General features: G+C 41.6%; 3 protein-coding genes and 1 pseudogene across 4 annotated transcripts; all 4 read right to left on the minus strand.

The window, feature by feature from the left end:
* Positions 1 to 680: 680 nt before the first annotated feature.
* Positions 681 to 2,020, minus strand: LOC117833912 (noroxomaritidine/norcraugsodine reductase). Its single transcript, XM_034713505.1, has 3 exons — positions 1,864 to 2,020; positions 1,236 to 1,770; positions 681 to 1,142 (listed from the first exon to the last, which is right to left on the minus strand). The coding sequence occupies exons 1-3, from the start codon at positions 1,947 to 1,949 to the stop codon at positions 975 to 977; spliced, it is 789 nt and encodes a 262-aa protein (XP_034569396.1). The 5' UTR covers positions 1,950 to 2,020; the 3' UTR covers positions 681 to 974.
* A 4,042-nt stretch (positions 2,021 to 6,062) lies between these two features.
* On the minus strand, positions 6,063 to 6,854 carry LOC117834628 (noroxomaritidine/norcraugsodine reductase-like; annotated as a pseudogene).
* Positions 6,855 to 8,453: 1,599 nt separating this feature from the next.
* On the minus strand, positions 8,454 to 12,454 carry LOC117833841 (protein neprosin). The gene is made up of 7 exons (XM_072290329.1): positions 12,207 to 12,454; positions 11,191 to 11,277; positions 10,857 to 11,087; positions 10,583 to 10,747; positions 10,411 to 10,464; positions 9,779 to 9,895; positions 8,454 to 8,474 (listed from the first exon to the last, which is right to left on the minus strand). Exons 1-7 carry the CDS (start codon positions 12,381 to 12,383, stop codon positions 8,454 to 8,456), a joined length of 852 nt encoding a protein of 283 aa, XP_072146430.1. The 5' UTR covers positions 12,384 to 12,454.
* Positions 12,455 to 17,546: 5,092 nt separating this feature from the next.
* LOC117866996 (cold-responsive protein kinase 1) lies at positions 17,547 to 25,120 on the minus strand. 2 transcript variants are annotated; one of them, XM_034751302.2, is made up of 8 exons: positions 24,948 to 25,120; positions 24,335 to 24,786; positions 23,854 to 23,929; positions 23,282 to 23,364; positions 21,430 to 21,688; positions 21,108 to 21,318; positions 18,245 to 18,434; positions 17,547 to 18,139 (listed from the first exon to the last, which is right to left on the minus strand). In XM_034751302.2, exons 2-8 carry the CDS (start codon positions 24,782 to 24,784, stop codon positions 17,906 to 17,908), a joined length of 1,503 nt encoding a protein of 500 aa, XP_034607193.1. In that variant the 5' UTR covers positions 24,785 to 24,786; positions 24,948 to 25,120; the 3' UTR covers positions 17,547 to 17,905. The 2 variants fall into 2 exon arrangements, with proteins under 2 accessions (XP_034607193.1, XP_034607194.1); XM_034751303.2 differs by having other exon boundaries at positions 24,335 to 24,791.
* Positions 25,121 to 26,404: the final 1,284 nt, after the last annotated feature.

The following is a 26,404-nucleotide window of genomic DNA, read 5'->3' on the forward strand; positions in this document are numbered from 1 at the left end:
GTGTCATAGATCAATAGTTTTAGTTAAAATACAAGCCATAGCACAATATCATACATATAAATGTTTAATTGAGTAATAGACATTTCACAAGTCACGTATTAATACATGATAAGACTCGAAAGAACGAAGAGGGGGTGCTGTCAGGTGATGTGGCTGGTTTAGCTTGAGCCGACCCCTTGGCCCTTGTGGGTGGTTATATGGGATGTGAAGAGAAAGTAGAAATTCAATGACAGTATATCAAATAGGAAAACTGAAAATGATCCAAAGGATCAAAATCATTATCACTCTTGCTTCTGTATTTATTTTTATTATTTTATTTTATTTTTTTCGTTACAATTCTTGTCTCCTTATTATCCTAAAATTCAGTAAAACATTCGAAAACAAGTTCCTGTAAATAGGATTTTCGTTTTCACTTTCACTCCTGAAGACACGTACAAGAAAATAAAAACGGAGCTTCCAAAGAAAAACCAACCGAATGTCCTTTGATTTTAAGTTCTTGGAGAACATGATTTTTTATAGACATTATTACTAAAATATTACCTAAAAATTGGCAGTTACTTAGTAACTAATAAATTCAAAATTAATTAATTATAGCCAAGGTGTTGCTCTTCTTCTAACTCATCCTCTTCTCTCTCGACCCGATATATACAATGTCTCCACAACAGTTTCGTCGTCGTCTCTAAAGCACAAATATGAGCTTTCAAAATTCAGATCATGTAGCCTTACAAGTTACAACACTTATCATGCATGTGAGACTTTTTAAAGTCACAAATTGATACAATCACACTAGAAAAAAAAACAAGCTTATATTACAAGATGGATTCAACGGAAGTGGATTACACATCCAAACCAGAAATCCTCAGCACAATGCACTCAAATGTACAAACAGAATGTAGCGTGCCAGTAGCTGGTCTCACGTGCGCATACATACACGTGCGAGACACGTGACAACTGGACTGATATAAGCTAGCTAGCTAAGCTATTGTGCGGCCGCCGTCAACGCAGATGACTTGTCCGGTCATGTAGGACGCCGCCGGCATGCAGAGGAAGGCCACCATGGACGCCACCTCCTCCGGCTCGGCGATCCTCCCCATCGGCAGCCGTGCCATCTCCTTCTTCACCAGCTCCGGGTCAATCGTCCTCTGCTCAATCCATCAGTTAATCAAAGTTAATTCAAATAAAAACTATATCGATCAGATGATGATCAACTGATGAGAATTAAGTAACTAACTTACATCATTGCTAATATCAGTCCTGACTCCACCAGGCGCGACGCAGTTGACGCGGATGCCGTCGTGGGCCCACTCCGCGGCGAGGCTCCTGGTGAGCTGGTTCATGGCACCCTTGGTCATGGAGTAGACGGCGAGCGCCGGGAGCCCAATGAAGCCGGCGACCGAGGAGATGTGGACCACGCTGCCGCCGGTGCTGCTGGCCAGTAGGAGCGGGTGCGCGAGCTGGCTGAGGTGGAAGCACGACTCGAGGTTGGTCGCCATGATACTCGCGTAGTCCTCGCCGGTGCAATCCGCCGCCGCCTTGAACAGCGACTGCCCCGCATTGTTCACGAGGATGTCGAGCTTGCCGTCGAAAGTGGCCTTGACGGTGGCCATGAGGTCCTCACGATCAGAGCGCACGGAGACGTCGCAGACCGAGACGGTGACCTGCATACCCTTCTCCTCCCATCGCCGGCGGCACGCCTCCAGCTCCGCCGCGTTGCGAGCACACGTGTGCACGCGCGCGCCGAACCCCGCCAGCTCCTCGACGATGGCATGCCTGCGATCACGTCCATGGATGTTATTGTAACTGCACGCATATTAACGAACTAATAAGTAGAAGATCACAAGCTCATCAGGCCTCATAATGTACCCGATGCCCTTGCTGCCGCCGGTGACGAGCGCCGTTGCTCCGGCGAGGCTCCACCGCTCGGCCCTGCTCCTGCCGGCAGCCACCATATTCTAACTCTCTCTGCTCCTCGACTTGTAGAGAAATGTGATCGATGGATGTAGAGTGCAAATGAGACTACGATGAGATGGATGAGATGCTACTCCACATCCATGCAATGTGTATTTATAGGGATCTGACATTCTGAGAAGATGGCACCCCTATCGAAATGTCTACTCCACATCCGAGAAGATGAGTTGCTGACTTTGAATAAAGTAGTATAAGACCATACACGTTCATCTGACGGCCGGATTTGGACAGATACGGCGCACAAGAAGACGGCTACCGGCCGGCCGGGCGACGACTCCTGGTTTGTTTGAAGCATCCGTCCATGATAACATACTGATCCAGAGAACAATTTCAAATACTACTTTAATTATAAAATTCCACTCCCATTCAACTATCATGCGTATGTGTCGTGTGTCCAATTGTCTCAATTTGCTGACCTGAGCAAACAGGAGCCAATAATGACTGAGTGCTCAAACTAATTAAAAATGTCACTGTCTAAGTATAGGTGAGCACACCAAAAAAAAAAGTAAAAGGACTCATTGAAAGACAAAACGATATTATGCATGCCTATATGCATACACAATTACACATTAACTAATTCTGGAGTCTTCTCTCTCCTCGTGTACACAAGAGGAGATACCGTTCATGTTGGTACAAACTTTAAGTTTTAATTGCGTTCATTTTTTTCTCATTTATTCAACCTTAGTGAATCACTTGTCAGATGGCACCAACGTAACTAATTAGTAATGCCACATAGACTCAAAGCTTAATCATTTTTTCAATCCAGAGTTTGATCATACAATGAACAACCATCCTAATAGACATTTTAACTCACTACTGCAAAAACGATTCGTAGGCACGCCCTATTTTTTTAGGGGTGGACCGAAAGGCCACCCGCTCCTACAATAAAAATAAGATTTTCAGGGATGAGTCGTCTCGTCGCCTGCCCCTGGAAATAAGGGCTCTTTCCAGGGGCGGCTCACCCCATTCCCGCTCCTAGAAATCCATGCCCGCAATTTTTTTTTTATCTTTTCATTCGATCTCTAGAGCCGAGCGATCCCCTCGCCCGATGCTAGAAAAGAATCTGCAGGTGCGGATGAGGGAATCATCCCCCCCCCAACCCCGGAAAGGATTTTGCGGCGGCGGCTCGTGACCCAGTCCTGCAAATAACTATTTCTAGCTACGAAAAGCAGGAGCGGGTGCCTGACCCACCCCTGCAAACCCTCTTCTACCCACCCTGAAAAAACTTTTTCTGTAGTAGCGACTGTTCAATATATTGATCTACTTTTATATGTTAAGTAGTCAATTTTCTGTTTTAATATAAACTAGTCATAGTCAGTTTTCTCTATATCTTTTGTTTGCACTGCCTGACAGATAACGTGCACCGAGATTTGACTGCCGTATATTAAATTCCAAGGGCGCAATACATTGCTTCCAAACATAGCTACAGAAAAAGTAGCACTATAATGTATGAAAAATTATATATACATGACAAGGAGTTGACTTAATTTTGTCGTGCGTTGAGCTGCTAATGTCAAAGTTACGAATACATATAATGCATAATCACCTGAATATACAAAGGTAAGGACCTACCATGCTTTTTTTAATACAATTAAGCAAGCTATTAAACTAGAGATGAACTTCATGTCATGAGCAAAACTGTGTGCACTCTGCCAGGTGTCCACGATTTGAGTCGCCTTCAACTTAACATAGTTATCATGGAAAGCATTTAGTCTGGTGTATGGTTGGTAAATTAAGTAAGAATCTCGATCGGGTCAAATATTATTGTTGAAGCGTTTCTGACTTTCACAGCCTAGGAAATATGGATACAATAATTTCCTTTGATTGACGCCAAAGGTAAACCAAACTTTTCTTCAAAAAGCACAGATATCTGTAACAGACCTTTGAAAACATTTGGGAGGGTGAGCTTGTTTATAAAATGGCTGTGCTTAGTATTATGCAATAAAATATGTTTGTGTCTGTATTTGTACTGAGAGGCGACCATATCTCCATTTTATTATCAATCTATGAGGCTTACATCTGACCAAAAAGACACACTAATGTGCATCGTTGACTTGGTTGAGCCGATCGTTGATCTGCTAGTGTCAATACTATGCGAATAATCCATATTGTGCAGCAAGAGATGCATGCATCAAGATGTTGAAATTTATGAGACAATTTATTTCTTCTAGTTTTACTTTCTTGATTGTTAGTGTACGAATTTCTAACATTGGAGTTTCTTACTGCATACAAAGATCTTATACATCGTTTATCGACATTGCATACAAAGAGGAAAAAGAGAAACAACAATCACTGAGTGCCGCCCATATCTGACCAAAAGCCAGATCACAGAGCTTAAGAAGAAAACCTAATGCGCCATTGACTTAAGCCGGGTGTTGATCTGCCGGTGTCAAGGTAATCTCAAATAATGGATCATGAATATTCTTTGGCTGTCCATCTGGCAGCAAATGCGTGCATATCAGATGTTGAAATCGCATGTCGGCAAGAAGAACATGGCAGGAGGATTGCTCCGCCGTCACTATCTTTTGGGTGCATTCATCCTTGCAAGAGACACAAGAAATGCCTAATGCTAGTTCTAGTTGATCAGCAAAGATTGGGCAAGATCACAAGTCACAAAGCCGATGATGCTCGTCTTATAGACATGTAGCGTACAGACCGGGATACCCAATCCTGGATTAATCCTCTGTAGGAGATGAGTGCAACAGAACAAGTGGTGTACAGATTGGTGCAGATACGCAAATCTTCCCCATTAACGAGCACTTCGGTAATCGATCACATGGAGAGATGTTGCCAGGTTTTTTTTAACCCAGGGAAATGAAACCAAAGTCAAACCATGTCGAAGCTGCAACGCGAATGCAAGTGCATTCCTGCAGACTCTTATTTTGCTTGTGTTTACGATTCTCGTTTGAGTAACAAGTGTAGAAATATGTGGATTTTTTTTTGTTTTTTATATATTCATCTGAAAGAGTCTAGAAATCTATAAATTTTTTTTACCACAAAAAGATGTTTAGAAAGATATCGGCACTGTGGTATACGGGATTCGGCCCAAAATTGTGTTGCACAATTTGGTAAGTGTTCCCACAGGCCGCCTAAGGCAATATAGGCCCAGCGACTTTGACTGGGAATAAAAAAAAAGGCGTGAAACTAAGACAGCGCTCATTAGCATGACGGCCCGCGTGGCAAGGAGCAGCCCAACGCTCCTTCACGGCCCAAAAGCACGCCTGCTTCAAACACCCTAGTGTTCAGCAATGTCCAAGATTATATATTTTTTTTGTCTGATGAACGGGTATGTAAAATATACATAGTATAGAATAGGCACAGCAGCAATATTCAAACAGCATTCCGAAGTCTCTGGCTCGAGCCTGGTGATAGATGCTAGCTCATTAGCTAGGGACGCCACCTCCAAATATTTGATTTCAATCTGTAAGAAGTCACAATACCATCTCCATTCCAAAATACAAGATGTTTTAATTTTTTTTTTCTAAGTCAAATATATATAATTAAGATTATAGAAAAATATATTAATGTGTAAAATAAAAAAATAATGCACTATCAAGATATTTGTTGGTGAATTTAATAAAATTACTTTAACGTTGCAATTATTTCGTATTATTTTCTTATAAACTTAGTCAAAGTTTGAGAAATTTAACTTCATAAAGTATAATTTAAATTCTCAACTGAAGTGCACTGTGTTAGAGGTGCAAAGGATCCAGCTTAACTCACTATACTCACGAGTCACGAGCCAGCGCTGTGTGCTCCTAATGGTTATTCTGTAATATGTTCAGCAAATTAAAGATATTGCATTCTGGTGAAAGGCTAGAGTTTTCTCAATATTTGGAGCTGTTGAAAGAACATGGAATCAAGCTGAAAACCCTTATACAATACAAGAAGACAAGATTACAAATACATTCAACCAAAACACAAACAGAGACGGAAGACACAACAATGAAGAAGCCGTTGGCACCATTATTTCTGCTTCACCTTCACTCTCAACACAAACCATATTTCGATCAGGTCCTGACCAACGCAGCTGGCCAGTAGCCGTACCAAAGTTGGCTCTTCCCCGGCGCCGGCGGACAAAGTCATCCGCTCGATCAGGCGCTAATGGTCCGACCTCCGTCGACGCGGACGACCTGGCCGGTAACGTAGGACGCTGCCGGCAAGCACAGGAACGACACGACGGTGGACACGTCCTCCGGCTCGCCGATCCGCCGCGTCGGGATCCGTGAGGCCTCTTGCTCCAGTGCCCCGGGCGAAACCTGTATGTGTAACATACGTGTCAACATGCTCCTTTCAACATATAAAGTAATTTAAAGCAATTTAAATCTGCGTGTTTAAATAAAGTAGCACTACGGCTTTCGTAATTTGAAATCCATTCGTCATTCGGTAATTTTGAAAAAACATCTCATCTCGTACCTTTGGCGGTGGAGTAGAGCGCTTCCCCGGGGAAGGCGATGAAGCTGGCGATGGAGGAGACGTGGACCATGCTGGTTCATCAGGTGGAAGCACGACTCCAGGTTGGTCGCCATGATCCGCGCGTAGTCCGCCGGCCGCCGGATTGAACAGCGACATCCCGGCGTTTGTTCACGAGGACGTCGAGCTTGCCGCTGAAGGTGGCCTCGACGGTGGCCATGAGATGAGGCTCTCTCCCGGTCGGCGCGCACGGCGACGTCGCAGACGGAGACTGTGACGGCAAGCCCCTTCTCCTCCCACCGCCGGCGGCACGCCTTCAGCTCCGCCGCGTTGCGGGCGCACGTGTGCACACGCGCGCCGAACCCCGCCAGCTCCTCCACGATGGCGTGCCCGATGCCCTTGCTGCCGCCGGTGACCAGCGCCGTGGCGCCGGCGAGGCTCCACCGCTCCGCCCTGCTCCTGCCGTCAGCCATGTATCTCTCTGACGACTGTAATGTGTGTGTATTACTGATCGATGGATGTAGGGCGCTGCATTTATAGTGACTGCGCGAAGTTGCTGACTTCGAAATTCATCAGTATAAGAACATGTTTATTCATCTGACGGCCATCGACTGGTGGTTTACTAATTCGAAGCATCCGGCCACAAAAACATAAATATTGAATCCGATCCAGAGAACAAAGCACTTCCTCCATTTTAGAAGTACAAGGCACAAGAAAATATGTAAGACTTGTTGCAAAGAGTAAACCGTCCACAACTCTCTAATTGACTGCCCAGCAGTCTTCCATTGCAGACAAACCAAATTTCTATTACCACAACAGTTGCTCCATGCAAACAAATTTTTGTTGCACCTTGTGCAAAACATTAGGCTACACCATCTATTAACAATAAAGCAATTTGATACTAGTATCTTGGGAATTCAGAGGTGAATATAGGCCTAGCAACTTTAGGACTAAAATAGATCAGGGACAAGGCCATAAAAACTAAGCCACCGTGTGCAGATTACAAAGAGAATCCGAGGCGCATGGATAGCCCAAAACCGCTGATCTCTCTGTACCATGGTTTGGCTTTCACCACTGAGCCATCGAGGGACAAAACCTGCAATGGTGGCCGCGGCGTCTCAGGATGGGAGAGTGCAACCCAATTTGAAGATTGTATACATACGTATTTCAAACTTGGAATGTGATATGTTCAAGAAAGAGAATGCCTTCTGCGAAATGTCAACAAGATCACCCTCTGGGTCAATGAGCATTCCGTGTGATCCAGTTTAGCTAGTGATTCCAACATTTCCTTTGGGTCAATGTAGCCATGACTCATGCCAGTGATCCAGTTCTGTTAATAATTTGCCCCTGTACGTATTCTAGAGCAATTGCAAGATTGTCTTGATGATGCGAATGGGCTCATCCATGTACCTTAACATGGTTGTATGCAGACTTTTATGTCATCTTCTTCTGGGATATGTAAGCTTTGGTCAACATCGTCAAACCCCTGTTGGAGCCGCAGCTAAACTGCCCACATGATAGCACACTTTGCCTTGACGACAACAGCTTCCAACATGGTGGATCAGATTCAAAACAGCTTCGAGAATTGGGTGGAGCTCCTCGTCTAGACTGTCTCGGCCTGTTTGGCTCATGAATTGTTAAATGACTGGCCGGGGGGCTTTCTGAGCTCACCAAGCTTCTGTGGGTGTAGTAATATAATTTCACTACAAAAAGAGGGGGAAAAAGAGTAAGGGAACCAGTACTGCTAGAGCAGTGGGCTTTCTGAGCTCAGTTGGTCAAAATTTGAGCTGCACCTAGACCACTGTCATTCTTGACCCATGAAGAAGGGTCCACACACACCACAGGTGGACCAAAGATAAATTGGGCCGATACACCAGCCACTGTCACACCAGCCACCGTTGTCATTCATTTTGTATTCGGTCAAATATATTTCTAACGTCACACCAGCCACCGATTTTGTAAACTTAATAAATCCTTGTAAAGTCGCCTTTGTACAATATTTTAGTGCATTATGCGTTCAGTTTGAAACACAATATTTTCTTTTTAGATAAATAAACTAGAGCAAGCTGGAACTAGTTCTCAATTAGAGAACACTGCATATGCATATGAAAAATGTTTACAGTACTAAGAACTTAGATTATGTATTTTTTAAGCTCTAGAATTCAGACCTTATTTTTCTGTGGTCTATTGACCGTTGAATGTTCTTGCATGGAGTCATATATATGTTCCTTAATAGTCATTGGTAAAACATGTCATGAATGTTGCACATTCAAGATGTAGAGGCTGGGACAGTGTTTTATTCCATCATCAAAAAAAAATCTTGGAGCTCTAGAAATGGACACAATCTAATTTATGTATCTGCAGTGCATATACAGTTGTAATAACAATGATGAAACCTGCTTATTGTATACTCCGTAACATACGGGGAACATGAATGTATTTGAGTCGCTCAGCGCGGTTCGGCGAGCAAGCGCGCGTGGGGCACCCTTTCTCTCTTCCTCAACTTCTCAATTAGTGCACACATAGTCCACCTATTTAAGTTAGTTAAGATACTCCTTAACTACCCATGTGGGATTAACTACTTTAACCACCTAGGATTAAACGTGGGCCTTGAAATTAAATGAATTAAATGGGGCCTAGTCCAAATATTCCAACACTGTGTTGATCTCAGCACTAACCTAATAACTCTGAAAATGTTGTGCTGAGCCTAGACGAGCTGACCCAATTAAAGCTGGCATGGTTGAGGCCAACTCAATTGAGACAGTTTTTCTCCGAAACTCCCAAGAAGAAATGTTTCACAGAGAAAAATTAATGTTCTATGGACAAGGAAAAAACTGAGTACTCAATCACATTTATTTATTTCATGGAAGTAGTTATTTTGAGCTCTAAAGATCTTGTGTCTATGCTCTTGGACGTAGTATGTCTTGACAATACACTTATCCGCAGTGCAGATACAGTTGTAATAACAAACGATGGAAGCTCCTTATTCGATATGCTTCTTGTGGCATTTGCATGGGTCATGCAGTAGTAACCCTACAATACTTTATTGGGCCTCTAGCAATGCATCATGCATTGCTAAAGGAGTATTCGTCGTGTATTTAGGAGATTTTTGGGCTGTAAAGTAATTCAAGGATTACTATGGGCAGTTAGGATTCCTCCCAGGTCCTCCATAAAAGATGTATGTGCCCCAGTCGTTGCTACTGGTGCCACTCTGCACGTTATAGCAGCTGGGCGACGTACTACTTATTATGAAGCCCAAACCACTTGCTTGTATGAGATAGTTGGATGAATCTACCACTTGGATGTTCCTGATGTAGCTGGCCTTGCCAAACCCTTCCCCAGGGAAGTGTCCACTGCCCATGTCTGTCGAAGTTTGACCGGCGCTAGACGAGCATACCTCGCCACCCCACTGAACATTGGAGGCACTGTTTTCCAAGTGGGTGAAGATGGATGATGGCCAATAGCCCACATTAGTGCCTCCTACTTGCAACCACCAGTTGCCCGTGTTTGGGTCCTGCAAGCAAAATTTACAGGACAATTCATCAGGAGACCTGATTATGATTGTGATATAGCAATTGGGCCAGATTTGCAACACTAGGTCCTTGTAGAATACTAAGATAAAGATTCCTTTGAAGCTTTGCTGAAAAGGCTAACTTGACAGTGTTGCATTTATGGAGAAATCTCTAGCACAATAGGGACAACTAGTATTAAAATGGTGAGCATTCGTGAACTTTATTTTATGTTCGGAATGTGAACATTCTTTGTGTTTTACCTTCCAAACTAGAATACATATTTCGTATTGTGAGCCACCATAGACGGACTGAGGGGAGAGGGTACCACCGACAGCAATCTGATTGTTTGTCTGGACGAATCCTGAGCACCCTAGATTGTAGCATCCTGTTGTTCGATACGCATCACGCTACAATATATTGCATAGTAATAGAAATTAGTACCTTTATGTCCCAACTTAATATAAAATTAAAGGTCAATATTACTAATGAAGATAAATGAATGCGAGATTTATCTTACAGTCCAGTAGATGAAGAGTCTAGGATTGTTATCCCCATAGAAATTTTGGTAAACCTGAAATATTAAAGAGAGCACAAATCCATCAGCCACAATGTTAGAGAATGCACAACTTAGTGCAACAACCAGTGAACTCATATGGAAGTGTGTTTAGTTTTTCCCTTAGAAGTCTCACCTGCCATCCTACTTCAATGGTATTGAGATCGTTGTTGGCATAGGACCCTGCAACGGTCCAGAGTTGGGTCAAGCTGAAGTCTTCCGTCTCGGTCATTGGTTTCCACAGATTTATATTGATTTGAGTTCCATAGTATTGGCCATCTGCTAAAGATGCTACAGCATACTGCTCGATGGGAGAAAAAAAAAGTTAAAGCAGTAATATCAAAAAAAAAATCCAAGTGGAAGATTAGTTAGTAATAAAATGAAGGTGATTTTTGAATGATGTTTTGTACCTCATGGACACTCGTCACACTAGCTTCAGGGTGGATATTTGGTATGCTGTCGGGCCTCTTCTTTCCATACAAATTGACCGAGCTGGCCCTCAGGACATCCTCCTCCTTTGTCCTTCGGATTGGTACGGTGTTCTCAGGGCACTTGCCATTCTGGTGCCATGTTTGGGTGATTGGATGAGGTGCAATGTTGGAGTCACCATACTGACCTCTAGGATGGTAAGAAGGCTGCATCTGAAAGGTGATGGTGTGGAGCATCATTATACATGTGATTGTGCGGTGGGATGTGTACGTCCACCCAACAGTGAAATGAAAAGGGCAATATTGCTGCACGAACCTGTATGGTATGGTTCTTCAGGAGAGGATGATCGAATGCAGGCTGTTTGGATATGGGCACACAGTCTATGATATCTCCATCTGGGCTCTGTTAATTTCTCAGAATCAGTAGTTGAAAAAATGCGATTATGTTTCGCAACTGTGTGCAATTTCAATTGGCCATGCCCTTTTGTTATTATAATAAGTCCATAAAGCCGAGCATATGTGCATAGCTCTGGATTTGAGAAGAGACATACTCCCTCTAGTATTTTTAGACGTCACATTAGGTTTGTCCTAAGTCAAACTTCTCTAACTTTGATCAAGCTTATCTATACTACCAAATATATACACTATAAAATATATTCCATGGCGAGTTCAATGAAACAAATTTGATATCGTAGATGTTGTCCGTGTTCGTCTTGATCTCATTTGGTCTATATATTTCACAAACTTATCTTTCTGACCAAATCATATTCGTATTTTTGATAACAAAAGCCGCAGCCCATCCATGTAAACTTGGGCGTAAATAATGGCAATCTGCAAGCGGTGCTTTGGCCTCTACCAACAAGGCTCCACCTTTAGCTTCTGTCTTAGGCATAAATTTGATGTGACAATCGATTAAATGTATTACTTGCATGCACTCTCTCTTAGAAATACTGTCAATGGAAGCAAGGATCATCAATACAGAAAACCACATCCTTGTTAGCTAGCTCGTATTAGGAGCCGGCATAGACAATGAAGTATAACTGAGATCATAATTAAGAAGGGGTGGGGTAATCATCATGTGGGTAAGTCTGGGGTCTTTTTCTTTTCTCTCTCTATTTTCTTTCATCAAATTTTGGTCCGGCTATCCGCCACTGAACAGCACCGATGACTTGCATATCTGCTGGCTGTGCAGCCGGCCGGCATAGACACTCGCTGTATCCATGTCAGTTTTCATACTTCTCATTTGCGTAACCGACACGTACGAGAGTTTCTGCAGTAGTGGTTTCTGCGTGTATCTATATTCTTCGCATTACGAATTTAAGATGCCAATACCTGAATGCTCGTGACAGGAGCCTTGTTGACCCGCCTGAGGAAGCTTCGCACCTGCCTCAGGTGCTCTTCCGACGATCCTCCGGCAGCCCCCAACGCCGCTGCCATTGTTGGCCCCTCCAAGAGGAGAAACGCGAGAGCCACGGCGAGCGCGACCAAGCACGCTCGCGTCGTTGCCATGAGCGTGTATTTGCAACACGTTATAAGTACAAAGATCAGAGAGCTAGCTGCTAGTTGTTTCTCCTCTGATATGATCTTGCAGCTGTGGAGGCGGAAGTGTCCTGCAGGCTCGGCTTTTAAAGGGCTGGAGACCAGTGGAGACGGCTTTTAAAGGGCTGGAGACCAGTGGAGACGTCTCGGTCGGCCTGGCTGCTGCCAACGTGCTTGGAGAGGTACCAGCACCGCACTTGTGGATTCGTCGGATAGGAGACGTCGTAGTAGTAGGAGACGTGCAGCCGTTGCACTCCTGCTTCTATTGTCCCGGCAAGTTGCAACATATTGGGTTAGTGCCTGCCCAACAATGTTTATGCAAATTTTTTGTTTTCTTTTCCAAAATGAGTATAAAGATTTTTTTTGTATTTCCAATCAAAATGTTTTAAAATGCAGTTAAACCAAAAGTTTAAAAGGCTTATCGCCGGATGTAGATATGTGTACGTGTAGGTACACATTTCCAAAATACGTGTGTATAGTATTGACATGCAGCATCACTGGTGATGATGGGAGTTCCAAAGGGACAGATAATGAGCTAGCTTCTGATGATAAACTGCCACACCTCGGACAGACAGGGCCATTGCCATATCCGATATTAGCATCAAAGCGTGAGACTCCGGCTGGTATGTCTAAAACATTACTATGATTCTACATGAACTACTTCTATTTATTTCCCAAAAAGAATCTAAACAATTCTAGATTGTTAGAGATATAAAATAATTAACCAAAGTTTAAAAGCTTCAAGACACATGGTATGTACGTATTTCCAAAATATCTAGCATTGACGCTGGGAGATACGTATTTCCAACAGTATTAGGCGTGCGTAGACTTGCGAGGTCCAAGTCCTCGAGGGAAGCGCAGAGATTTTCCATGTTCGAAAACGGCATGAAGTTGCTGGTATACGTGTTATATGAATGTAAAATTACAGGTCGGCATGAAGTATACTGCATGAGTTCGTTGTGGTGCAGTCGTCAAGGAAATGCGAAATAGAGAAGGAAACCGAAAGAGATCATGTTGAGCCTAAATTGAGCTGAACCTACTACATGTATAATGTAAAAGGCAAAAGAAACTAGAGAGAAGAGTACAAGGCTCAATTGGGCCTAATTCTCTCATAGGCCCTATGCGCCCCATGAGAAACAATTAGTTTTTTTATTTAAGGGAAAAAATAGTTTTTTTAAGCGAAAAAAAAGTTAAAAGGTAGCTGACATTTGTCATTAGTTTATAGAAAAAAGTGTATTTTTCATTCCTAAAGTATCATAAAAGTGTAACTTTTACCCTTACATTTCAATTGGTGTGAAATAACCCCTTAATCTATTAAACAAGTGAACTAATCATCTCTGACTTAACAATGGTTCAGTGATATCTAATTGTGGTTCAGACCACATTGCTTAGCATCATTGCACTACCGGACGATTGACATTTATTACCGGTGGGGAAACCGCTTTTAGTACCTGTTTCCCAACCGGTACCGCTACGTCGGTACTACAAGTGGGATGTTTAGTAATGAGTGATCCACCCGGTACTAAAATACCACATTTATTTAGTATCGGTTAGTAACCCCAACCGGTACTAAATTTGCTGCCATGCTGTGTGTTGGCGAGGCCAGATTAGTACCGGTGGGCTTACCAAAAGGTATTAAACTGCAAATTTTTCTTTTCTATTTGTTTGTTTTCCTTTTGTTTTCTTTTATATTTGAAGTCGTATTCCTTTACGTATACTAGTGCTATACATTAATATATATGGTTCTAGCATATTAAATGTTATATATCATATATACGTATTCGATGGTTGGTGGCTGGGTGCCAACTCTTTGGTACACCATCCATCTCGTAGGACGACCTAAAAGAAAAATCTTGTTACCCATACCGTTTTCTTCCATGATTGAGGAGGAGATCGATGATGACCATAAGCTCACCGGATGTGAGATGCAAGACAGTTTTCAATGATTGCTAGAATTATGTAGAGTATTTCTCTTGATTATTGGACTAACTAGTGAATCGTCATAAGTTGTACCTAATTGTTATTAAATTGTGAAGTAATGGTTTCAAATTGTTGATAGGTTTCATAGATGCAGACCAGCAGATACTGATGCCAGATTGCAAAAGTGAATTGAATTAGGTTTGAAAAATTATTTAACCTTGACTAGGAATTGTTCCAGTCTTTATAAACTGTTAAATTCGGTTTCAAAATTATTATCTTTTTAGATGCACGTAGTCATTTCATCTTCATAAAGATGTGTGCTCCAGGCTTTCAACCTTATTATAGGTGTAGTGATGCACCCACAACTCCACTATGACAGAGCAAAGCAAATGTGCTTTCACTCCTACTCTCAAGAATTGTTGATGGGATGTTCAGTTCATTCATTAGAAAGGGGCTCCCATTTCTCCTTTTTCTTTCTTAATGACCAGGCAAAAGGTCTTTCAAGCTCTTTTAGTACTTAATACAAGATAGATTAGGTGTTCTCACGGTGTGATCAGCTGTACTGCTCGTACGATTCAAAGAAATCATTGTGCAACTTGCACAAAGCAACTTCTAGTGGGGATTCATGGTAACTTATTGCTCACCTCTTGTCACGGATATAATACTTAATTACCACCGAGGGTTGTTAGATTTCTTTCTTAGAACAACGTCATATAGTAAGTAAATATATGATCATTAATTATCTACACAAAGTATAGATTGCGGCGTGCATAAAGGGTACGCGTGGTATTTCCTTTGGAAGCTTCGCTTGACATGCCTAGTTCACATGATACTGTTGCTAGCCTAGTTAATATATAGTCTTTGCGACGCATAAAATGCACATGCGCCATTATGCACTTATACGAGAACTCACAATATACACAATGACTATTAGAGAATTGGTCTTTAGTCCCGATTGGTAGGGTGCAAATCTCCAGAAAATCCATCCGGGATAAACCAACCAGGATAAAAGAGGGTCTTTTGTCCCGGGTCACTCAACCGGGACTAAAGACCCCCTTTTATCCCGGTTGGTAATACCAACTGGGATAAAACGGGTCACCACGGCAGGTGCTGCAAAAAAAAAACAAAATCCTAAGCTCCCAGGAGGCCCCCAAGTCACAAGTCACGCGATTTTCATGCGAAATATGCGCGTGCGCGCTGCATGGGATTTGAACCCACAACCTCTTACCTCACGCGTAGCTTCCTTGCCATCCCACCTACACACCACATCTGACTATATAGGGGATGCTATTCTTTTGTATTAACTCGTGGGGGACCCTTTTATCCCGATTGGAAACACCAACCGGGATAAAAGACCCCCTTTTATCCCGATTGGTATTACAAACCGGGATAAAAGGGTTCGAGGGATTTAGTCCCCTTCCAGTCACCTCGTTGGGGACCCTTTTATCTCGGTTTGAAACACCAACCGGGATAAATGACCCCCTTTTATCCCGGTTGGTATTACAATCCGGGATAAAAGGGTCGCTCGACCCTTTTATCCCGGTTGGTGTTACCAACTGGGATAAAAGGGGGGTCTTTTATCCCGGTTGGTATTTCAAATCGGGATAAAAGGCCTCTCAGGGTCTTTTTTTCCCACTAGTCTTTGCAACCGGGATAAAAGGTCCCGGTTGATGAGCCCTCCACCAGTGACCGAGCTTTAGTCCCGGTTGGTGAACCTTTTGTCCCGGGCCAACTTTAAACCGGGACAAAAGGGGACGCATCGAAAGCCAATTCTCTACTAGTGAATATGCTTTTGTCTAGGGCCGTAGAATAATTGAGAACACATGCATGCATCATACTTAGCTAATATATATAATCATCCATTATCTTAGGTGGCCTGCTGACCTAGAACAACCCAAGGTGCGCTTGCCCTGATATGGTCCCTTCCGGGTAAGCGTTCGTTAGTTCTTTGCCCAGCTCACCGGGCGAAACAGGTTTGACCGGTCACCTATACCGGTCTGACCGGCCTATGCAGAGGAGCTACAAGAAGCCCCTCCACGCTGCACGTTGTAGTGCAAGACTAATTGGCACGGCACGTTTTTGCGTCAACAGAAGTTCTGTAATATCAGTATTCCTGAGGCTCAAATACCTCAGCAACAACATCTTGCAGATACTCTTGAGATGATGCTTCTTCAAACCTCTGCAGTTTTCTAGGTCCAGCGCTTTCAGCAGATGCCATTGTGACGATGTAGCCAAGGTTGGAAGAAAAGGCACAATGTCATTGCTGTTTACATCAAAATGAGATGTCTGCAGTCCTATTCTGTTGTGAATGGAAAGATGGTGAGCCAGTTGTGGTGGCAGGTTTGTGTGCAAAAAGTTTACTTCTCTAGCAGTCTAGCAATCCGTGCGATGAACTGATGATCTTGGTCATGCACCTTGCAGCTCTTGATGTTGCCCTCTGCACTGACTTCCTCCTGAGAAAGGAACCCTCGCATGACCAGCACATCCAACAAGTAGTGCTCGGCTTCATCCGTCGCGGCAGCCCAATGTTTGGTTCTTCTGCCTGCTGCAGTCTCTGCGTCATCTCTTGTGATTATAAAGCCTTCAGCAACCCATCTTCTGGCTAAGCTTGCAGTCCTGATGATGTGGCCATTGGGGAATATATTCAGATACAACAAGCAGTTCTTGTACTTGGTAGGTAATTCATTGTAGCAGAATCCTAACATCTGCTTGGCAAACCTTTTGTTCAGTCGCCTACACTCTGAAATGGCATTGCAACAGTTAAGAAAATGGGCCGACCAGTCCGCGGCCCAACAAAAAGAACGAAAACAGCAGGGCCCATACGAAACAGCTGAACCACACGAGGTGGTAGGAGGAGCTAGCGATCTGCGACGTCGACCGAGATGGGGTCACGGGTGCCGACGCGTCGATGTACGGCTGGCACCGGGATACTCAAACAGTCGACACTTAGTCACACGACGGGCAGCCGTTACAATCAGGTATGTAGCAGTGCCTTGGCTTTGGTAAAAAAAAGGGGTAGCAGTTCTGTCATGCTAGCACTCAGCGTGTGGATTATGCTTGGAAACATGCAATCCAATATGCCTCTTAATTTTGTCTCTCACTTGATCTGGGTCGCAGTCACCATTGAGCTCCAACTCCCTCGACTCAGAGAGGTGACCAGCTCCAGCAAGGTTAGGAAAAGGCCAAACAATCCTATCAAGCTAATGATGTTGGTGGCATCAACATTATTATCAAGCTAATAATGTTCCATGCAATCAGCTCAGCTATCCACTTTTCTTTCACTAATCATTCAGTAGCATACAGAGCACACACTGGGCAACAGCGAAAAATCAAATAAGTATACTACTACAAATCCGGGCATCACTGAACACTCTACTAATAAGTAGTACATTACACAGTAGCGTTCTGATAATACGCACATATCAAATTCCGCACCTTACCATATATAGCGATAGCATTCAGGCAGAAACAGACGCACAAATGAAAACGAGTTCCAGATTCAGATAGTGCACAGAGTTCGACCGAACAGCATAAATGCACAAGGAAGACGTCGTGGTTGCACCCGCAGACGATCACTGCCTTGGAATCGCCTGCGCGGCTGAGGAACTCGACGGCGCGGCTGCTGGAACAACCTCCGTGCATGGACCACCAATCCTAACAACAACCTCCTCCATGGAGAGCCGCCGTGCCGGCTCACGAAGACAGCATATCAGCCCGACAAGCACGCACCTTAATGCCAGAACCCGGTTTGAATCGTCAGCTACCAATTGTTGATCAAATAGATCCCTTTTCTCAAGCCTCTTAGCCTGCGAGCGACCGAGCCAGTGAAAAATAAAGAAACGATTATATATAAGGTCAGTTGTGTAAAAATGTGAGCCTCAGGAACCACAGTGTTGGTGTTGCCAGCTTACCCACTGTTCGCGGATTTCTTTGGAAGGAGGGCCGCGACATTTTTTCCACACGACGCTCATGGTCTCAAGGAGGATGATGCCAAAGGAGTACACATCGCACTTGGTTGGCTCCATAATTTTGGGGGCCCAAGCAAGTGACAATGTCTCACACATACCTCCATGAAGCGATAGTTCCGGAGCAACATATGTCCTGAGTTAAAAAAATAAAATTGAAACAATGAGAATTAGTAACCCCGTCGGGCGTGGTACAGGAATGAAGAGAGGAGGAAAAATAGCATTTGTTTCCAAGGTGCATGATCCCTCTAGTAAGCTTCAACTTTGTTTGAAAGGTCCTCCATAATATCATATACAGATGTAAGTAATCTAGATGCATATTTAGGGGTTACTTTAGGTTATTTTTAACTGTAGCAAATGTGAGTAATTTGTTAGATGCAAATTTTGGGAGTTCCTTTATATTATTTCCTATAATGATATTTGCCGGTAATATAGACGTAGATTAACGGGTTACTCTATGTTATTTTTCATAATGGTAGAGGTGTAATTTGGATATAGGTTTAGAGGGTTACTTTAGATAATCTTACTAGAGGCTCCTTTTGAAGTCTTCACGTGAAACTACGTAGGATCCTAGGTGGACACTTGAGAAAAAGAGAGAAATTCTATAAATTTTATTAAAAAAGCAAAACATCTAGCCATCGATTTGGTATATTGTAGTCATCAGTGATAATAATAGCCATCGGATCTCTGTTTCTAAAAAATTTACTCACCTATACCATTATAAAGGATTAGTCTAAAATAATCCCCTATATCTATATATCTAAATTACCCACCTTTGCCACTACCAAAAAAATGACAGTGTTTATACCCTACAATGATTCGACGTTGACTGGCATAGGATAGGCAGCTGCGGTTGAGATTACAAAATAGAGTGTGCAATAGTGGCAACCAGAAGGTATATGCGCTGGCCAGTTGAGTTCTCTTGATTTTAGGAGCATCTTGAGTTGATGACATGTAGGATTAGCGGTACGTACATTCAGCAGCCGCTGCAAATTGAAGATCCTACTGCATCTCTGTATGTATGGACTCTCTACTCCTTCCAGCTCCTTTCCATTCACGTTTTTTAATTAACGTAAATTGCATGGGAGCCGGCGATACTGTACAAATATTTCAGCTTAAGCGTGATTGAGGTGGTTTAAGAGGCTCATTGCATGTATTCATCTACAAGGCAGACTCCCTCCATCTCAAAAACATCAATTTTTAATAACTACTTCAATATTAGTGCTAGAGGAAATTTATCCTGTCACCCCTGATTAGTGATGTGATTTTGTTTTGTTTGCTCAGATAATTAAGAGGAAATATTTTGTTCACCATCCATGCCCACTGCACACGGATTATCAAGATTGGTGGATGATGAAGGACGTACGTAGGAGAGGAATGGAATTAATGTAGAGGGTCTACAAGTCAATAAGTCAGAATGACAAGTTTTCTAAGACAAAATTTAAATCCTAGACGTGTTTTTGGGACGGAGGAAGTAGGAGTGTCTGTGAAGTCCGATGCTGTAATTAAGGTAGGAGTTTAGCGTAATGTAATTTATTACTATCAGGCCTATCTATTTTACTGCTCCAGAGTTAATAATGCTCCTAGGTACATGATCAAATATAGATACTTGAATAACTATGTGATGCATAGCTCGGTATAGGCTAGGTTTAATTAATTACTTAAGCACTAATAGTATTTTTTTCTTCTGAGAACACATGCGGATGTGAAATCAAAATGGGATAAAAGGGAGGTAACAAAGATAGATGATTGCCTGATTGGCAAGTAGAATAGGGATCTGCCAAAGATAAATGTCTAGATCGCTGAAAACATCATTATGTTAATGAGTTAAGAGAAAACGGAGAAATGAGTATCTAGGAAGAGGGTAATAGAAATATAGGAGTTGATGGAGCATTTTGTAATTAGAAATGAACTTTAACTTATGAACTGCCAAGTGGGATATGTACTAACTGCATGCGAAAGGATCTATATGCTATATAAATACACATAGAAAGCTTAAGGCTTATGTCACATATTTAGGACATGTCTAATCCCATACACCATATGTTTATTTCAACATATGTACCCAAATAGTATACAAGGTATGCTTCCAATATTTCATATACCTTTTTTTATACATAAGCAGAGTGCAGTTTTTTATTTGAGGAATTGGAACTGCAGTTCATGTGAAAGGAATTTGTTTTCACATAAAAGTGCTTCTACATATAGAGATCACATGGAATCATTTGGGTGGTTCACTTACATTAAACAAATGGTAGAATCATAGTTGTATAAATGAACATACGTGAAGTGGATTCCTTTAATACAATGTCTTGAATACAAGACAAATAATTTAAAAATTCCTAGTATCTCCCTTCACAAATCTAAGCAATTATGTGATTTTAAGGAAAGTTTAGGCCAGCTAGAAAAAGATGTATATAATCCTCATTAAAGTCCGGTGGACATGTCTTGATCAGCGCAAGCCACTTGATTAAATGACAGGTTTTATAGGCAATTTGTAAGATTTTTTTAGGGAATTAATGTGCCTTATATGTATTGATAAATTTGAAGCCTCCAATCTATTGTATTTGCAGATGGAGGGAATAATCAATTAATCATTGATTTTAAAATTATAACCCGTGCAGGTGCACGGGTTGATGGACTAGTTTTCATAATGAGCACAGGCAATCTTTTTTAGAAAAACATAATAGATGGAATGGCAGAATGTTTCTGATTTTTATGAGAATTTATTGGATTTTTTCTATTTTCTAATGTGTCTTGTAAGAATTAGTGTAGACCCTCCAATAGTAATAGTAAAATAGCATCTTACCCTTTGGCTGTGTCGAAACAAAAGGGAGGTTCCTTCAGTAATAATTCAGCTTTATTAAATTTGTTGATCTTAGGAGTCCAGCCCTTGCCCAACAGGATGTCTTTTGGCTGCAGATCCATATGGACAACACTTTTCATATGCAGGTAACATATGCCCTTGGCTATTCCTTGAATTATCCTGAAAAGATTGGGCCAATCAACATGTTCATCCCCTACACAATACAAATCGTACAAGTGGAACAAAACTCCTAGTTAGAAGCTGGATAAGAGAAATCTGGTGGACAATGGAATTGTGATCAAGATGGATTTTAGTGGAAATGTACCTTTGATAACCTTGTCCAAGCTTTGGTTGGAAATGTATCCGCTGACAAAAGCTAGATGTTGTCTTATTTGAAAATCAAAATCAATACCTTTCTGCACCAGAATCTCTCCGTTTTGGTAGCAATGTCCCAAATGTTCAACTATGTTCCCGTGCTGGAGCTTTGAAATGATATTGAGTTCTTTAATAAAGCGTTCCTTGTTGCTATCATTGAACTCCTTAAATTTCTTGATGGCAACTGCTTTGTTGTTGTGTAATACATCCTGATATGTAAGTATTGAAAACAAATTAGACTAAATAGTAAGTATAATGAAGAGCAAGTTCAATTATGCAATCATTTCTCAAAAAATAGAAACAAATCAAAGATTTTATCATGTGGTATTGGATCAAGCTAAATAAAAATACGTGAAGGGCAATCCAACATGGTCTTTCATGCTGTCCGTATTTTCCTACAAATTTTAGTTGATATGTATGAATGTATGTCAAGGTTAAGTCAATGTGTCTATATTTGTATTACAAAATGGCGCACCAATCTCTAATTCATGCATGCCTCTAAATAGGGTTGTTCGAAGTAAACATTTCCTAAAAATGATTGTGATGTTCAACCAAGATTTAAGGATGCAATGACTTTGGTTATACGGTTTGGAAAGCTAGATTATTTTGTGGCAATGACCTGCAGGGATGAAATAATAAGGACTGATTTGTTGCATGGACAGACACCACAAGACCATCCTAATTATACTATTGTGGTATTGAGAAATTTTAGAATGATTGGAAAAATGAGAGCCATCCATCCTGTAAAAGGGCTCGTATTAAGAAAGGAAAATTAAGTACATGTTATCGAAGAGTGCAAAAATTATATAATATAGAGCTCTTTTAGAGTGGTTTAAAAGTACCCATCGGCACTTGTTTGTACTTCAATAAATATAATAGGTAGCTCTCGTACCGATTCGCTGAAGTGAGTGAGGAACTAACTCATGGTGTGGGCATGTGGGTATGAATCCATGCACAAGTATTGAAACTTGGTTGCACACTATTTACATACATGCAAGTGCTATTAGTGGTAAAAAAAATTTGAAGGCAAGGCGGGCATATTGATTTTTGTATGATTAATCTTGAAAAGTATATGCCTTTCTAAAACCTAATTATTAGTGCAAGGATAGTGTTCAATTGTTGTATATTGAGCAAATTGTTAATTAGGCTCTCTCTCTCACACACACATATCAACGACCTAATGCTTTTGTAGAATTATGTGAGAGTCAATGAGGGTAGGATGTTTAGTTTTTTCAAAGAATTATTCATCTAATTCTTTTTTTCTCGAGCCATTACTGTGGGAGATTAATATACTTTGAAAAAACTAATCTCATTAATATAAAAGTATATGAATCCCCCCAATACTATACATAGTTTAAAGAAGTTCTACCGCAATATTTGTAGATTAGTGACTCAATGTATTATAAAGCTATACATTATATGTAAGGAATTTAATACAGACTGTTATGGGAAACTATATACTCCTTACATGTATATAGCTTTATATGTGTATTAGTTTCTGTTATGTCTCCTAAAAGGTGCTCTGACCGACTGCTTTCAGATCTAGAAACAAATGAGTCTTTTTTTCAAAAAGCCACGAGTCAAAGAATTTATACTTCATTTTAGTATAGCGGGTCCATTTAGGGCTCTATCAATTACTGTCAATACAAACCCTGTCAGCTGCCGAAAATGTTTCTATGCAAATAAAACATTTCTACAATATATATTAGCATGCTCTTCCTCTGCAGAAAATCAAGCCAGCTGGAAATAATCGTCTGAAACTTTCTAACAAAATAAGTAAACCAAGCATATAGGGAGAGTACCTTGTAGACAAAACTAGAGCTGCCTTCGACTTTTTCATGATTTGATGATGCTATTGCGGCATCCAATTCTGACCAATTGTAGACTATTATCTCCTCGCAAAAATAAAACTATAGTTTATTAGCCTGTTGTACGAACATAATGGCGTAACATAATTTAAGTTACTGTGACAATAAAACTTCTTAGTACGTCCTCCGATCATGAAAATGTGACATTTTGACACCTTTCCCGTTTAAACTTTTTATACTTTCACAATGAACTTCAATCTTCCAGAAAATTTGGGTCGAAAGCATACAAATCGTGTGTATTTATTTGTCTTAAAACTAATTTTGTAATACCATAATTTGTTCTATTTTTAAAAATAAATTGAAAAAGGAAACCAACCGTAACTTTGACTTCTTTGATAAATATATTTGAATAGAAAATAGTGATGAATTCAAAGCTACGGTCCAAGGCTGCGTTGCTATTTAAAACATCATATTCTCATGACGACATGAAGGAAGATGAAGTGTTCAATGTGAGGAAGCAAGCCAATACCGCAAGTTTGTAAACAATGACAATGATATACGCACACCTGATTCCTTTGTCTCGTTTTTGTTTTTGTTGCTAGCATTGTCAGTTGAGTTGGTGGTCTGCACCGGTTGTTCCACCTGAAGTAGCAAAATAGAAAGGAATCATATACAGTACTTGCTACGACTGAGCACGGATAAAAATACAATCTTAGTGTTGAGCTCTGTTTTCTCAATAATAATCCTGCAAGTCAATACCATCGAGCAAAATCAGTCCGGCACTACTATATAATGCATCCATCCGTTCCGAAATATTTTCATTCGTTTACTATTTGTTATTTACAAATATATTTTGAAATAGATAAATACACAAAGCATGTTTGAAGTACTTTTGATGACAAATCTAGTGTTACTAATTTCACTTTACTTAACCAATTAATTGAATTTATATTGCTGGTCAAAGTTTGAGGAAAAAAGTCAATAGTGATTATTATTCCGGAATGGAGGAAGTAACATGTATGTAGTAGTAAGGTAAAGCAATGGTACCTTATGTTCTAGGGGCACAAGAAGGGATTTAATGGCATCCAAAATTTTGTCCAATTTGTTTGACTTTTGGTCGATTTTTTGGTCCAGCAGTGAGTAGGTAGTGTGCCCAGCAATATCTTTTAACCAAAGTATATTCTGTATTATTTCTAGTCTCAGCACGTTCAGGTCGCGGGCTATGTCATCGGCCTTGAAGGCTTTGAGGGCGGCCCTATTCTTTTGGCATTTCTTTGCTTCCGTTGCCATTCTCCCGAGGACACTTTTGAGACTCTCCATTGTGTCCTTCATGCTCTGGTTGTCTCTTATCAGTGGCACCTCTGGGAGCATCCTCAGGTCCTTGCACAGTGTTTCCATAAAGTTGCAGATGTTGCAGCACTCCAGATTGTTAAACTTCTCCAACAGAGTCTTGATCTCGGACCCGACATCGATGACCTCCTTCACCAGATTGGCCATCTCTGAACTTCGCCAGTTAAAACGGTTAGAAAATAAAGATCGATCAAGCAGAAATCGTTTTAACCGTCTGTCACCCAATAAATCTCAAATACTGATTCTCGAGAATACTCGAGATTCACAGCACAATAAGCAATGATAAGCAAGCAAGGGTGCATGTACTGACCTGATTATGAATCCAAACAGCTCCTACTTGTCGATCGATTCTTCCTTGACGTTGCTAGACCTTCAAGTTCCTCTAGGCGAAACGACCTTTAGTTTGCCGGTCTTGAGTTATCGTGGAAGGCGGGAATCTGATGAGTTAAGCAGCTCCTATTGGCTGATTGATTTGTACCTGAATTTGATGAGTTGTGTGGATGGAGTGGCAACATGGGGCTTATATATAGAAGGAGGGGGGGGGGGGGGGGGGGGGGGGCGGCATGCAAGAGCCTAATGACCAACGACGACCGCTTATGAAAGAAAAATCTTGTTACCCGTACCGTTTTATTCCATATGCACGTAGTCATTTCATCTTCATAAACATGTGTGCTCCAGGCTTTCAACCTTATTAATTATAGGTGTAATGATGCACCCACTATGACAGCAAAGCAAATGTGCTTTCACTCCTACTTTCAAAAATTGTTGATGCCATGTTCAGTTCATTCATTAGAAAGGGGCTCCCGTTTCTCCTTTTCTTTCTTAATGACCAGGCAAAAGGTCTTTCAAGTTCTTTTAGTACTTAATACAAGATAGATTAGGTGTTCTCACGGTGTGATCAGCTGTACTGCTCGTACGATTCGAAGAAATCATTGTACAACTTGCACAAAGCAACTTCTTGTGGGGATCAGTGCAACTTGTCACGGATATAATACTTTAATTACCACCGAGGGTTGTTACATTTCTTTCTTGGAACAGGTTCATATAGTAAGTAAATATATGCTCATTGTCTACACAAAGTATAGATTGCCGCGTGCATAAAGGGTACGCGTGGTATTTCCTTTGGAAGCTAATAAGCAGCTTCCCCTAACATGCCTACAAGATTTAATGGGATTCATGTGTTCCGTCCGAACCTTAGTTCACATGGTACTGTTGCTAGCATAGTTAGTATATAGTCTTTGCAACGTGGCTTATAAAATGGTTACCAAGCATGCGACATTCAACATTAATGCACATGCGCCATTTGCACTTATAGGAGAACTCACAATATAATCATCCACTATTGAGAACACATGCGCATGCATCGTACTTAGCTCAGATATATAATCATCCATTATCTTAGGTGGCCTGCCGAACCTAGAACAATCCATGGTACGCTTGCCCTGATGAGGTCCCTCCCGGGCGAGTGTTCGTTGGTTCTTCGCTGAGCTCATCGGCGAAACCGATCTAACCACTCACCCATACCGGTCTGACCTGCTTGTGCAGAGGAGCTGCAAGAAGCCCCTCCACGCTGCACGTTTGAGTGCAAGAGTAATTGGCGCGGCACATTTCTGCGTCAAGAGAAGTTCTTTGACAGGTGCACAAGAGTACGTCGTGGTTGCACCCGCAGATCACTGCCTTTGAATCGCTGGCACCATGGCTGCTCGAATAACCTCCATGCGTGGACCACCAAGCCTAACAACAACCTCCTCCATGGAGAGCCGCCGT

This window comes from Setaria viridis, chromosome 8, assembly GCF_005286985.2.
Source record: "Setaria viridis chromosome 8, Setaria_viridis_v4.0, whole genome shotgun sequence".
NCBI lineage: Eukaryota > Viridiplantae > Streptophyta > Magnoliopsida > Poales > Poaceae > Setaria > Setaria viridis.